The 15,195-nt window shown below is 43.8% G+C and overlaps 1 protein-coding gene across 2 annotated transcripts; it reads right to left on the minus strand.

Annotated features, from left to right (window-relative positions):
• Window positions 1-618: 618 nt before the first annotated feature.
• FCGR2A (Fc gamma receptor IIa) lies at window positions 619-14,899 on the minus strand. 2 transcript variants are annotated; one of them, XM_032161180.2, is made up of 7 exons: window positions 14,797-14,899; window positions 14,340-14,360; window positions 13,759-14,016; window positions 10,284-10,538; window positions 9,403-9,525; window positions 6,488-6,525; window positions 619-2,239 (listed from the first exon to the last, which is right to left on the minus strand). In XM_032161180.2, the coding sequence occupies exons 1-7, from the start codon at window positions 14,879-14,881 to the stop codon at window positions 2,066-2,068; spliced, it is 954 nt and encodes a 317-aa protein (XP_032017071.1). In that variant the 5' UTR covers window positions 14,882-14,899; the 3' UTR covers window positions 619-2,065. The 2 variants fall into 2 exon arrangements, with proteins under 2 accessions (XP_032017071.1, XP_032017072.1); XM_032161181.2 differs by having other exon boundaries at window positions 13,759-14,013; window positions 14,797-14,881.
• Window positions 14,900-15,195: the final 296 nt, after the last annotated feature.

Here is a 15,195-nt window from a genome sequence, read left to right on the forward strand (position 1 = left end):
CTTTATAAATAACCCAGTCTCAGGTATTTCTTCATAGCAGCGTGAGAACAGACTAATACATAGAGTCTGGAAGGGTGGGTGGAAGCTCCACAGCCTCCTTAAAAATCGATGTAAACTATCCAACAGAGGAAGCTGCTACTTTTCAAATGCAAGAATTTTGCACAGTGATGCTGTGTCCCAGGAAAATGGAAGCCTCTTTAAGGGCACTCACCAAACCCTCAAGGAGACTGTCGGTCACGTTTCTAATCTGCCTGGAATGACTTCTCTGAGAAAGTCACATCCTTCTGGTAACTGCACTGGGAAAACAGCAGTGCAGGAAGTCAGCAGTCTCCACTGACGACTCACCTGAAGTTTACCTTTCTGAGAACTTGTGTTCCAAAACAAAGTGAGTGTTTTATTTGCCATAGAAGAAAAGGGAAGAAGACATGGAAACAAGAATACAAGTTCATTAGAAGAAGAGTACTCAATTTTAAGAAGAGGGGCACTCACCCTACACTCCAAGTCTCCATCTCTCCTCTCCCTCACATCTTATCCATTACTACCTTCTCAAGACTTTTATCACCGAAAAGAAACAGATCCCAGATAGTTCAGTCTACACCCCAATCAATACAGCCCTGAAAAGGTAAACAGAGTGTTTTGGTTATAATGTTTTATTACAAAGATAATATATGATCATTATAGAAAAATAAAGAAAGAAAATAGGTCATCAATAATTGCATCACCTTGAAACAATCACTTTTAATTTATTGTTAGAGGTTAGTCTATTTTAACATTTCTGAAGTCATACAGACTTACATGATTGTTCTCATGTAACCTGTAACATAAGCATTTCTCATGTTGCTACATCTGTTAATAACAGTGGTTTGATTAATTGTATTGGCTGTGTGGATGTGGAACAGAAGATTCTTGATGTCAAGAAGGGCTGAGGCACAGAAGGTGCAGTCAGTCATTTGGGACCATACTGTCTGTGGCTTTCAGGACAGGGAGCTTCAGGACTCAGGTAGATGACTCTGGAAGAGTCCTTCTCTTTTGGAACTGCAGCATCCCTTCGTCTTCCTCAAAGGGAATTTAGTTCAGGAAATACCAGATCCTCACCTCTCTAATTCTCTTCTCAAATCCCAAGGCAAAACAATGGAGACTTAATGTGGTTCTAGTAATTGGGCTCTTTGTTCTTCTGGAGCTTCCGACTGCATAAGCAGTGAATAGGTGATTTTGTTCTCAGCATGGAGAAGGCAGAAACCAGCAGTAGGGATCCACAGAGAGGGCATAGGAAAGAAGATGTTAAAGAGGCCGGGCATGGGGGCTGATGCCGGTCATCCCAGCACTTTGGGAGGCCGAGGCGGGCAGATCACTTGAGGCCAGAAGTTCGAGATCGGCCTGGCCAACATTGCGAAACCCCGTCTCTACTAAATAAAAAATAAAAATACAAAAATTAGCTGGGCATGATGGCACATGCCTGTAATCCCAGCTACTGGGAGGCTGAGGCATGAGAATCGCTTAAACCCGGGAGGTGGGTTTGCAGTGAGCCAAGATCGCACCACTGCATTCCAGCCTGGGTAACAGATTGAGACTCTGTCTCCAAAAAAAAAAAAAGATGTTAAAGGAAATATCTGAGGCGCAATTCATGAAGTTTAGTGTTCCGGTAGCAAAATGTCACAGCCAAGTATTTTTTGGGAAAATGCAGAAGCAAAATAAAGACAATTGATTGGTTTTCAATTACATAATTGTTTTTTGGGGGTAGGTATCTTGTTAGAAAGTCCCTAGTCACATAATTATATGTTAGTAGGCCGCCTATGATTGGCTGGGGTTGTCTTATTTCTAACATAAGCACTTACCAGAAATGATCCAAGTTAAGTTTTGCTTATGCTTGTATGTAGTATGACCCCAGTGAAGTTTTGCTTATGTTTGTAGTTTAAGCAAAGTTAAAGCCATTTCTAAGGGCCAGGTGGTTTTGTTTGCTCAGGAATTTTTCCAGTCTCCATTTAAATTTTCCTTTAACAATTCCCCCCTTTTTGTCATCCACTCAGCAAGCTGAGAGTGTGACCACATGGCATAACGTTACTCTTTAGTTATTACTGTTGACATGGTCGTTGGGAGGAAGAGTCAGGTAGATGTTTTTATCATCGTCAGTAGGTGCCCTGGGGTTCAGAGTCATGTAGCCGCCGTCAGCTATTTCATAGTCATTGTTGGTTTCTTCAAGTTGTCTCTTTCTGATGGCAATCATTTGACGTCCAGGTGGCTGCAGGAAAGCATTTAAAACCCACAGGATAATTCAATACACCAGGGAGGTAAATACAATAACTATAAGGAGAATAATAGCCAAGGATTGAAAAATTCCTCTGAGCAAAGATTCTCGGGAGCCAGGACTTAATCAATCAAATAAATTAATGAATACAAATAAATATTATCTGATGAAAAACTCATATTTGTTCTTTAAAGTCTTTTAAATTTTACGAGGCTATTGTTTTGCATAAGCTCCTGCACTAGGCCCAAACAGAACAGACTAAAAATCAAAATGGAATCACCCATGATAAAGTTTCAAGTCACCAAACAGAAACTACATTCTTATCTGGCCTTTGGAAAAATCAGGAGAGAGAGATAATAACCTAATAACCTAAAAATCTAATTTCCCAAACAGGCCAGTTTCAATCGGCATCCTTACAAAAAAGTAACCTGATGTTAACCAACCAGTTATTTATTATTCTGTTTCCCTATTCCTGTCTTTTGCAACTTTAACCAGCTTTAAAATAGCCAATCCACTTTAAATTCTTTGTTTCTGCTTTCTTCAGACCTTTTTCTGTCTATGAAGCCAATCTCTTCTGCTGTAACTCATTGGAAACCTTATTCTAATTTAAGGAGGCAAGTATTGCCCAGTTCTAGAATCACCATAAAGCCAACTGAGATCTTTAAGCATTTCTTTTGACATCAGTAGGAACACAAGCTCCTCCTTGTTAAGCTGTTAAGATATCAAGAACTTCTATTTTGGGGTAGTATTGAGGCTAACTTGCTCATTTTAGATTGTATTGCTTGAAAGGAATTCAGAGTATTCTTCTATTAAAAAAACAAAGTTAATATTTGGAGCAAATTATGATCTTAGTTTTTGAGTTTAGAGGACAGCTAGGTGAAACAATTTCTAGATGTGAGTTTGAGGCAAGTTTAAATGGTAGACTGAAGATAGCAGTTGCGATGTGATGTGCTTTACTGGTTTGCAATTTGAATGTCTCTGGTTATTTCAGTAAATATTCTGGTAAACTCTCTGAGTGACCCAGATAGCAACAGGCATTAAGATTGGCATTAAGGCATATGTGCTCTGTTGTAGTGATTTTTCTGAAGCTTAAAGTCACCAGTTTCAGTTTGCAGAGCTTTGGAAAAGGGCAGTTTTAGTTTTTAGTGGAACTAAAAAAAAAATTCAGGAGTCAATCTGGTTTATAGGGAGATAATAAAACTTCAAAGAAAATGAACAGGCCTAGAATTTGACAATGGATGCACAATAGTTTTCTACTAAAATATGATCTTTTTTATTCTGGAGAAAAATATTTTTATTTTCCATTTTTACCAAAAATCAAAGTTAACTTTTTTTGCAAAAATAAATCTAGTTTCATTAAATTTGACCTGATTATTTATATAGGTATAATAAAAACAGTAATTCTAAAATATATTTTAGCCAGAGCTTTGGTGATATCCAAGAGACTTTACTGACTTTGTATCAGTCAACTTTAGTTTTTAAAAACTATCTAGTAATTGAGAAATCTCAGATTAGACCTTTAAAAGCCTCTCTAGGCTAAGAAGCCAAGCCAAGGACTTACCCAATTATGTCCTGTTACAAGGAGAATAGATTCTTATTGAACCTATGCAAATACCCAGACTGAAAATAAAAATACTTGGCCGGGCGCAGTGGCTCACGCTTGTAATCCCAGCACTTTGGGAGGCCGAGGCGGGCGGATCATGAGGTCAGGAGATCGAGACCACGGTGAAAACCCTGTCTCTACTAAAAACACAAAAAAATTAGCCCGGCGTAGTGGCGGGGACCTGTAGTCCCAGCTACTCGGAGAGGCTGAAGCAGGAGAATGGCATGAACCCGGGAGGCGGAGCTACTCAAGAGTTTCCAAATTCTGAAACAATCAGGTAGAGAGAAAAAGATAAGTGGAACACTTTTTTATTTTTGTTTTAGTAGTTTGTCTTATCTGGAAATGGTGTAGATATTTAATGAATACCTGTCATTTCATTTAACATAGTTAAAGTGGCAAACATAATATTAAACAAAACCAACTACCTGTCATCTCAAGGTATTTTTTTGACAAATTGTATAGGGGACAACATGAGCTTATTTGGATAAAACTAGGTAGAATATTCACTTTCATTAATGCCAATATTCTTATTTATTAAAGATTACTCAGGTCATATGAACTTGAAAAGCATTTTGGCAAAGTTATTTTTTTCTGAGAAAATACGTAATTTATATAAGTGCTTATTTTCCTCTAGGCCAATTGAGCTCCTTTAATACTGTTTCTAATAAATACCATCTGGAGGTAGAATAATATTATATACAAATAGCATACACATGTGTAGATATATGTAAACATACAGAAAGATGCAAACAGAAATTCATGGCTTTTGTTCTGAAATTTTAGCCATGTGCCGAGTATAATAATATAAAACTAATTAGTTGGATCCAGCCTCTGGTTAAAGTTAGCTGTTCAGATGGCAGACACTTTTTATTGATATTTGTGGAGAGGACTATTAAGATTTTTCATTTGCCCGTTTGTTTCTAAAAAATTCCTCCTTTTATCTTTTTGATGAGTCATTTCGCTGAAGCTTGTGTTTTAAAAAACATTTACACAACTCAAAGGCCCAGAGAAAGGGTATGAAGCTTTCTCCAAGAAGGAGTTTTGGGGCATTTTCACCTATTATTAGGAGTCAATCTTATTGAAACTGTGGATTAAATTTTAAATGAGTGACTAAGGAGACATCTAGTTTATCTGGCCTATTTCCAATTAGTTTTTTATTATTTTTAGCCTTAGTGGTTGCTTTTATAATAGTCCATGTGTGCAATAACAAGAGTTAAATTTAGTTGTTGTAGATACTCCTGGCTCATTTGAGGATCTAATTTTTTAAGGAGGTTAGCATTGAGTAGGTTCAGATGGAAAAAGCAAGCAATCAAAGAGGTTAATAGGTTTAGAATACTTTCTTATTAACACATTGTGAAGATTTACTTAGAGACTATTTTTTTAAATCATTCTTTTAGAAACCTTTACATACCAATCAAAATTATTTATCATTGTCTCTGAGACATTTGGGATCTCATTTTTTCCCAGTGCATCCCTTAAATGAACAATTTTTTCTAGATTTAAACATCCTCACTGTGACCATTGCAACTTTAAGTCATGGTCTTTAAGTCTCTGGTAAGGCACACCTATTTCTCTAGAAAGTCACAGGTTCTGGGCCCATATTATCTGAACATAAAAATCACTGTTTCAGATGGAGGAGTCCCAGACTCTGTACATTCTGACAAAGCCATAATATCTTGCCCTTCTGAAATTTACCTACCTGAGGACTCCAACTGGACCCCCAGTTCAGTTTCTGTTGAACACCTAGTTCAATCTGTCAAATACCCAATTTAACCTCTGGATCCCAATCCAGAAATCAGACCTTGTCTGGAAACTAATACACTATACTGGACCTAGTATAGTTCCTGTTGGAAACAGATGAACTTGTCAAACACCCAGATTAACTGCTGAATCAAATGAGAAATAAAATTACTCAAATAAACTCAGAGAGCTCAGGACACAAGTTGCAAGCCTGATACCTGAGAATGACTTACCTAGTGACTCACAAATGTAGGAAGAAACCAGTGAACACAATGGGCTCAATGGGTCCTATGCCTGGTTACCCATTGCTGTTAGGGATCTTTGGGGGAGGTTCTACTTTATATCCTACTTCTGACACCAAACTGTTAAAGAAAAATCTAAGGCACAATTCAATTTTAAAGAGTTCATTTGAGTAAGAAGCAATTCATGAATTGGGCGACACCCAACCAAAAGAGGTCTAATGTTTTAATGACAGAAAGTCAGAGACAAGTATTAATTGGGAAAATGTGGAAATAAAATAAAGAAATTTGATAGGTTTGCAGTTACATAATTGTCTTTTGGGTGAGGTACCTTATTGAAGTGTTCTTAGTCACAAAATTATGTTAGTTGGCTGCTTACAATTGGCTAGGGTTAAATCTTATTTCTGTCTAACATAAACATTTACCAGAAATGATCCAGGTTAAGTATTACCTATGTTTAGTTACAATCCAACTTGAGTTTCACTTATGTTTGCAGTTTAAGCAATCATAAGGCTATTTCTAAGGCCTGGGTGGCTTTGTTTGCTCAGGAGTTTTCAGGCCCAGTCTCCATTTTAATTTTGCATTAACAAAGGCAAAAAGAGAGGAAACAGGAGAGAAGGGACAAGGCAGGAGGAAAAGGAGATGGCTGGGATTACTCACCTCAAATTGGGCAGCATTCACAGAATCAGTGGAATTGGCTGTGGGGAAAAAGAAAAAGATTAGCCAGGGCACTGCTGATGCTGAGGCTGCAAAACCATAACCAGACTCAAGGCAAGGACTGCCGACCCCTTGACACAGTCCTGTAAGGCCAAGGGCTAAGTAAATATGGCCTCATGTACCCACCCTTGGGGTCACCCAGCCACAGCCTTCCCCACGGGCCACACTGGTGGAGGGAAGCAGTCACCTGGGCCACACTCTTTTCAGGGAATTGCTGAGCTTTCCTAGAAGCAAACCAGACAGCTTGGGGATCTGAGATACTGGGGAAGAGGTGGAGCGGGGTGTTCAGCATCAGAGTGAAGTAAAGTCCAGATTTTTGCGACCACATCAGGGAGAGAAGGCTGAGGGCCATTTCCACATTGTCAAATGTAGTGCATCTTTGTTGGAACTTTGAAGGATATAGTACTCCATGGCATTAAAAAGGAAGACAGAGTAAGAAAGTAACAGGAGAGAGAAAAAGAGAGGCAGGGAGGGAGAAAGGGAGGGAGGGAGGGGGGAAGGAAGGAAGGGAGGGAGGGAGGGAGTGAGGAAGGGAGGGAAGGAAGGACTTTCTCTGGTTAGTGTCCAAAACACACGTAATTGCCTCATATTTTTGTCATAAACTGACTTTGCCAGTGGGAAAAGCAGCCTCAGTACCTGCAAAGCAGCATTTCTCAGGAAGTTAGGAGGCGTCTGAGACAACGCATCTAGTCTCTTCTCTCACCCCCTGAACAAAGAGGGTCTTTACTGCCATGCTCCAAATTCTGCAGCAAACCACATTCTGAATTCCCATTCTAATACATTCCCCAACTATTTCAGCAACCCAGCTTTGCCTTTTGGAAAAGGATTTTAAAAAAACCTTTTTTTAAAAACCCCAATGCCTGGCTGCAAAAATGCCTTGTGAAATGTGCTTATGCCAGTGTAGACAGAACCACACAACAAGACGGATAATCCAGTTGCTTGGACTTTATTTTTTCCAGATCTGCTTTGGCCCTGGTGTGAACACAGGCCCCTATCACCACTGGGCCTGGCCAGCGGACATGCAACCTTGCTGCAAGCACAGCTGAACAAGTGATGTTTTGCTCAAGCTCTTAAATCTGTTGGCTCTGCTCTGAATCATACTCCAGCCATCTGAGGTGGGGTCTTTGACAGCCTCTTTTTCCTGCCTGTTCGTACTGTCATGGAAGCCCCCAGAGAAAGCCCTGGTTTCCTTTGTGCTCTGACTTTAACTACAGTCTGGAAGTTGCCTGGCATCCTCCTGGAAGTTCGTTTACATACTCCCACCTGAATGTCAGACCTAGAAGGCCTGAGAGGTCACCCCGGCCACCCACTCATTTCCTCAGTGAGGAGACTGAACCCCATCAGGGAGACTGACATGCTCAAGGCTACACCGTGTGATGGGGGCAGAAACAGGCCCAAATTCAGTCAACCTTGAGTGCCTGGGCATCAGAACTGAGCTTTGCCCACAGAGTAGAGCCCACTAGTGCCCCTAGTCCCCCAGAATTTTCTCAAGCCCAAACCTCCTCTTAGTGTTCCACAGACAGCTGAGCCTGGCCATTCCACCCCATCCCTCCACAGAGGCAGATTCCTTAGCAAATCGAGGGGTTTCCAGGCCTCCTCCTCCTTTCCCCTTAGACTCCTGCCTCCCGCATCCGATTGGCCTCAGTCTTACAGCCCGTAGCCCTATCCTTTGCCAGCTCTGCCAAAGCTCCACAGAAAGACCAAAGTATCTCTGATTTCCTGCTCTGGAAATATCACCAGATTCCTGGTCCTAGAAATTTGAACACAGCCCTCTCCTCTGTATCTGGGACTGGTGTTTCTCTTCTCATCTCCAGCGAGGTCCTCTTTAGGCCCAGAAATTAGACTCAGAGCTGACCAAGCGATTTGAGCGCTGGCCATCTCCCCATCGCTGCTCCTTCCCTGGCTCCCAGCTGAACTCGCACAAGCCCCTTCTCGCTGGCTCCAGTCCAACCGGCAGCCCTGGTGAGCCATCACTGAATCCCTGAGACAACCCTGTACTCACCTGGTTTCTCAGGGAGGGTCTCTCCCATTTCCCTGCACTCAGGGTATCCTGAGAGAGCTGGGAGGGGCACACAGAGGTTAGTAGGATTAGGCGGTGGGGCCTGAGTCCTCGGGACCAAGGACCAGGGCCAGGGTTGGATGGGACCAGCTCAGGCCTTCCCTCTGGCAGATGCTTCCTGTCCTCCCACCCCCAGTTCCCCTGCTCAGGGGCTGCTCCTGCCTGGAAAAGGGCTGGTCCAGAGGCAGAATTCAGCTCACCCATGGGGATGCCAGGAGTGTCAGAAAGGCCACTCCATGGCATCTGTCTGAGGCTTGCTCTGCCTTTTAAAAACACCCCTGTGTCTCAGTCTCTCTCTCTCTTTTTCTCTGTATTTACTTATTATCAGTAACTGAGGTCCTGGGTATGAACCAATTGCAAAGTGCTTTGTGAGGTGTTAGTGGGATTATTTCTCCTTCTCGGTGGCTTGCAGTGCCCTCTCTACTCCCCCCTCATATGAGCCCCACCCAGCCTCAGTCCCTGCCTTGGCCCAGTGCCTGGAGAGTCCTCCTTCCCTAGCTAAGTGCTGTCCTCACATACCACCTCCTCCAGGATGGCAACAGCCCTGTTTGTGTGCTGTTACTGCCTACCAGGCGCTGGTGTAAGAGCATCAGCCTCTTTCATCCCCATGGCAACCCTGTGAGGTGAGTCCTATTAGTGCTCTTGTTGAGGATGAACTAATAAATGAACTAATAAATAAAAGGTGGGCCTAGATCGGAATGCGTATCTAGCCCTAAGAGCGAGATTCTGGCAATGTCTGGGGTTAGGGCCTGGGCCAAATGGAAACTGATAACAAAAGGGACCGGGAGGAGCTACAAACCTGAAATCTGCTTTTTCCTGCAGTAGATCAAGGCCAGTACAGCAGCAACAATGGCTACTACAGCAATCCCAGTGACCACAGCCACAATGATCCCCATTGGTGAAGAGCTGCCCACGCTGGGCACTAGGGAAGATAGACGTTAGGGCAGGATGGGGGTTACTATTTTAATGACAACGTTTGTATTCTCCCTGTCCCACCTCCCACCTCCAATGCTATGTCCCAGTGCTTGTCACCTGAAGCTCTTCTGTGTCTGAGTCACTCACCAGTGCAAGACTCACCACATCCCCAGCCTCACCGGCACAGGGTTTCTGTGGCTGGACTTGTGCCTCCTCCCTACCCAGGTTTCTCCACCAAATGAATGAAAGCACACTGGTGAGCATGCAGGAGCAGAGGGAAGGGCTCCCCTTAGCCCTTGGGGGCAGTACGGAGGGTGGGCCCAAAGCCTCGCATAGCTGGAGGCATCATTACTCTATGGAGCACAGCCTTGAACAGTCCATGACATGCCAGACCTTCTGGAGTGAATGGCTATAACATGAGCCATGAGAGGAAACGAAGCAAACCTCAGCTCTTAGGAATGCCCAGGAGCTTAGGGAACCTCTGCATCAATGAGGGAGCTCTGCTTCGCTGCCATCTTCAGTCTGGGGCCTGCATTTCAAAGTGAAACAACAGCCTGACTACCTATTACCTGGGAGGTGAGGGCTCTAAGCTCTAGCCCCTACTTGTTGGTCCATACTTAGCCAGGCCTCCACACCACTCCTCTTTGCTCCAGTGCGCAATTTTGCTGCTATGGCCTTTCTCAGACCTCCATGTAGGCCCATGTGACCTCAGCCCTTGTCCATCCCCTCTTCTCCCCTCCCTACATCTTGGCAGACTCCCCATACCTTGGACAGTGATGGTCACAGGCTTGGATGAGTACAGCGCGTAGCCTATGTTTCCTGTGCAGTGGTAATCACCACTGTGACTATGGTTTGCTTGTGGGATGGAGAAGTTGGGATCCAAACGGGAAAATTTCTTGGATTTTCCATTCTGGAAGAATGTGACCTTGACCAGAGGCCTGTCCTTCCAGCTGTGGCATCTCAGCACGATGGTTTCTCCCTCCTGGAACTCCAGGTGAGGGGTCTGGAGCACCAGCCATTCTGAAAGGCACAAATATGATAAGAAGAAGTTGTAAGGATAGATTCCAAGGGTTTTTCAGTCTCAGAGGTACATTACTCACAGAACTTGAAACGATGTCTGGCAGAGAGAAATGAAGATGCTTCATGACAGACGTGAGCATTCTCTTATAGGCAATATATGGTATTATATCTATGGGACTTCTAAAAAACAGAAGTTTTCAGAAGTTTCAAAGATGCAGAGCAGATATTTAAAACAATTCTGAGGAATTTAAAATACTATGTTTGAATAGAGAAATGAGCGCATTTCAGTAACTGTAGAGGCTACTCGACAGGGCCTGAAGCCATCAGTTTTTGTGGTCTGGGGATTACTAATTTAATGGTAAGTTTTGTACAAGCTTTGGGAAGTGAGGGTGGGCAGCCACGAACTGTATTAGCAAAGAAGTAGAGCCTTTTTCCCCCCTTTTTTCCACATGCTGTTGCTGGTTTAAAAAAAAAATAGAGCCTTAATCATCCCTCATCCACCCTGTCTTAGTCTGTTCTGGCTGCTGTAACAAAATAGTATAAACTGGGTGGTTTATAAACAACAGAAATTTATTTCTCCCTGTTCTGGAGGCTGGAAAGTCCAAGATCAAGGTGCTTACAGCTTCTTTGATAAGAGCCTACTTCTTGGTTCACAGAACAGAACTGAGGCTTCTTGCTGTGTCCTCACATGGCGGAAGAGGCCTTTGAGGTCCCTTGGCCCTCTTTTATAAGGGCTCTGCCCTCATGACCTAATCACCTACCCAAAGACCCCACCTCCTAATACCATCACCCTGGGGGTTGCTATTTGATTAATTCATATCATATGAATTTTGGGGGCACAGAAACATTCAGACCATACTATACCCTGCATGAAATCTTCCATCCACATAAGAAATGAAAAGGTATGACTTTTGAATTCACACAGGTGAATTCAGTATTCATTTGTGACTCTGAATAAAAGGGGCATTCAAGAAAAATTTTAAACTTAAAATCACTTTTTCCTTTTTGCCTACAAACATCATCCCTCCCAACAATTCCTTCCCTTCATTGATGGCAGAGTAATCAGATTCCAAAATTCAGCTACCTCGGAGGACAAATCTATTAACAAAGTTTCAATAAATTTAATAAAGATGAAAATCAAATTGCTGTATCATAGGAATAAATATAATTTATTCTATCTTATTTAAATAAAAATTCATTTAAAAAACAGTTTTCTTTTTCTTTTTTTTTTTTGAGATGGAGTTTTGCTCTTATTGCCCAGGCTGGAGTGGAATGGCGCGAACTCGGCTCACTGCAAACTCCACCTCCCAAGTTCAAGCAATCCCCCTCCCTCAGCCTCCTGAGTAGCTGGATTACAGGCATGCGCCATCACGCCCGGCTAATTTTGTATTTTTAGTAGAGATGGGGTTTTTCCATGTTGGCCAGGCTGGTCTCGAACTCCCGACCTCAAGTGATCCATCCACCTCGGCCTCCCAAAGTGCTGGGATTACAGGCGTGAGCCACTGTGCCTGGCCAAAAGAAAACTGTTCTGTATATGAAAGGCCAGGTACCATTACTGAGATGGCATAAAACAGAAACTAAAGTCAGGATTGGGATTTTGGCTGTGCCATTAACTGCTGAGCTCTTGGGTCTAATCAGTTGCATTTCTTTGTACAATGGATGGGTGGGACTAGGTAGTTTCTCTCTAACAACCCTTCAGATCTCAATTTTTTTTTTTTTTTTTTTTTTTGAGACGGAGTTTCGCTCTTGTTGCCCAGGCTGGAGTGCAGTGGTGTGATCTTGGCTCACTGCAACCTCCACCTCCCAGGTTCAAGCGATTCTCCTGCCTCAGTCTCCCGAGTAGCTGGGATTACAGGCATGCGCCACCATGCCCGGCTAATTTTGTATTTTTAGTAGAAACAGGGTTTCTCCATGTTGGTCAGGCTGGTCTCAAACTCCCAACCTCAGGTGATCCTCCTGCCTCAGCCTCCCAAAGTGCTGGGATTACAGGTATGAGCCACCACACCCAGCCCTCAATTTTTATTATCTATATTTTTACATTTTCATAAGAAGAGTCAGAATTACTATCAGCTGTCCCTGGGAAGCCAATACAGAGAGGAGCTATGATGTCATTAGGCAGCTTTTGAGGTCAACTCAATATTTATTTATTCCCCTTCAGTAGAGCACCATCAACAGAAAGCGACTCCACCACCAGGATCTCTCTGGTACAGCAGCAGCCTTAAAGGACCACATAAACAAATCACCCTCTCAGTGTTGAACAGGAGAATCTAAAACACTGAATGTTTACCTGTGACCATCTCCAGGGTTTATGCACCAAGAGTGCAGCTCAAGTAAACAACAATAGAAATGTGCTTATATTTTCAGACATTGGAAGCAGGTAGAAACAGTATCTAAGCCAGGCGTGGTGGCTCATGCCTATAATCCCAACACTTTGAGAGGCTGAGGAGGGAAGATCACTTGAGGCCAGGAGCTGAAGACCAGCCTGGACAACATACTGAGACCCTGTCTCTATAAAAAGAAATAAAAATAAGTCACTTGGCATGGTGGTGTGCACCTGGAGTCCCAGCTACTTGGGGGGAAAAAAAGAAATACTATCTAGAAGCGTTTTCTCTACAGACTCTATTAAACTGAACACTGTCAGATGTTTACATAAACCTAAATCAGATCATGTGACTCCTTTAATTAAAGCCATCTCAACTCACTCAGGAATAAAAGTCAAAATAGTTGCAACAGCCTATCAGCCTCTGCCTGATCTACCCTTCACCCTCCCCTCACCTCTGACCTCATCTTCCAGACTGGATTCTGCACTCCCACCTGCTCACACCTGTCTGGCAGCCTCCTGCCTTAGAGCCTTTAGAGGTCTATTTCCTCCAACCTCTCTGCTTTACCACATTGCCACAGGAGGAGGGTAGTTTTTTAAAGTAGGGATTTCCTTCTGCTTCTCTCACACTCAGCTGTTTGTGGCCTCGTAACCCCCTTGCTCAATCAAGACTGAGGCAAAAACAACCTAACACATGCTGAGAAAATTATTAGAAATTCCCCCTTCCCCCACCACGCATGCTAAGCAAAAGGGGCGGGTGAAGTGGGGAATGAATGAGCAATTCACAACAGTGTCCCAGTAAGCAGTCCACCCCCACTCTTTCCTGCAAACCTCTGCCTGTAAACAGATTTCATCCGTCCTGGCCCTCCCAGGTCCACCCCGGGGCCTTCCTCCACTGACCGGAAAGCACAGTAAGATGCACAGCATCGCTGAGGCTGGTCTGGCCAGTCTGGCACCTGTACTCCCCGCTGTCATTGTTCTTGGCCTTGAACCTGTAGCTGGGCTGTGTGTAGGCGGGGATGAGATTCCCATTGTGGAACCACTGAGTGGAGTCGCTCTCAGGGCTGTGAGCCCCTCGGCATGTCAGAGTCACAGAGTCCTCCTGGAGCACGTTGATCCACGGGGGCTCGAGTTTCAGCACAGCCTTTGGGGGAGCTGCTGAGGGGCAGAGAGTGGAAAGGGGTGTGGAATAAATAACCCTGAAGGGACTGTGGATACCAAAAGAGCTCCCAAGGGAGGTCAGGCACCAAAGAGTCCTATTGTAGATGTAGTTCAAGATCTGTACTTGCAGCAGCCTCATTCCCTTGGGTCTTCAGTGGATCCAAGAAGCAAACCCCAGACCCCACTAAAATGGGGGAACTGCCCATGCTGAACCCAAGGTTGATTTTCAGTGGAATAGACATATCCCCCCCTCAGCAAACACAGCATCATATTATGAGGATACAACACTGTCAATACAAGGAAGCAAAGGGCCTACTCACCAGCTTGACTGTCTGCAGAAGCTGTAAAAGAGAAGAGAGTGGATCAACGTCAAGCAGGAGAAGACGGCTTCAAATTTAGCTGCGTATGTGAAAGGGGCAGGGGAGGTGAGCTTGGGCTCTTCCTTCTCCAGGACCCATCTCAAGATCCTGTTTCCAGTTGATCTTTTATAAGAGTATTCACTTCATATGTCCCCTTTATCTCATTTCCTGTTCCTCCTCATGACTACAAAGTACACATGAATGTTTGGTGCAGAATAGACTTTCCAGGGACTATGAAACTACCTCTGAATTCTGACCTTAGGAACCATTGGAACACTTAAGAATTCAGGGTCCTCTCTCCTCTTTCAATCTATCCCCTGCTTCCAGGGCCCAGGCCGGCTCCTTACCACACCGGTGGCTGGAGTCCAGGCAGTAGGAATGTCTGAAATTGCCCTATTTCAGAATGACCCTCACTCACCCAGCAGCAGCAAAACTGTCAATGGTTGAAGCAGCCACAGGTTGCTGGGACGTACATTCCGAAACATTAGGGTCTCCATAGTCATCCCAGCACTGTGCCAACGTCCAGTGGGGTTTAAGAGACAAGCTTAGAAAAGAGGAAGGAAATGGTTTCATCTTCTTGTGCAGCTGTCATCAGTCCTCAATTCTGTTTCTGCTAACCAATCAGGAACAATTCCAGTTAGGAGTTGAGTCTGCTTTACAGATAAGTCTATTACACACCAGCTTGTGTCCTTGTGAAAACCCGGGGGAGGGGTTACCGTTGTGCTGGCCGGTATACCCCTCCTTAGAGTGTTCTTTTTCTGTTTAAGATAATTCCTGGTCGGCCGGGTGCGGTGGCTCACGCCTGTAATCCCAGCAC

Source organism: Hylobates moloch, unplaced genomic scaffold (genome assembly GCF_009828535.3).
Source record: "Hylobates moloch isolate HMO894 unplaced genomic scaffold, HMol_V3 SCAFFOLD_8, whole genome shotgun sequence".
NCBI classification, from domain to species: Eukaryota; Metazoa; Chordata; class Mammalia; order Primates; family Hylobatidae; genus Hylobates; species Hylobates moloch.

Coding starts and splice junctions, on each gene's coding strand:
- FCGR2A (XM_032161180.2), bottom strand. CDS start 14,881: ATGACTATGGAGACCCTAATGTTTCGGAATGTACGTCCCAGCAACCTG. Junction 10,539..13,758: donor GCATCTTACTGTGCTTTCCG/GTCAGTGGAGGA, acceptor TGTGCCTTTCAG/AATGGCTGGTGCTCCAGACC. Junction 2,240..6,487: donor TGAATGCTGCCCAATTTGAG/GTGAGTAATCCC, acceptor GCTTTCCTGCAG/CCACCTGGACGTCAAATGAT.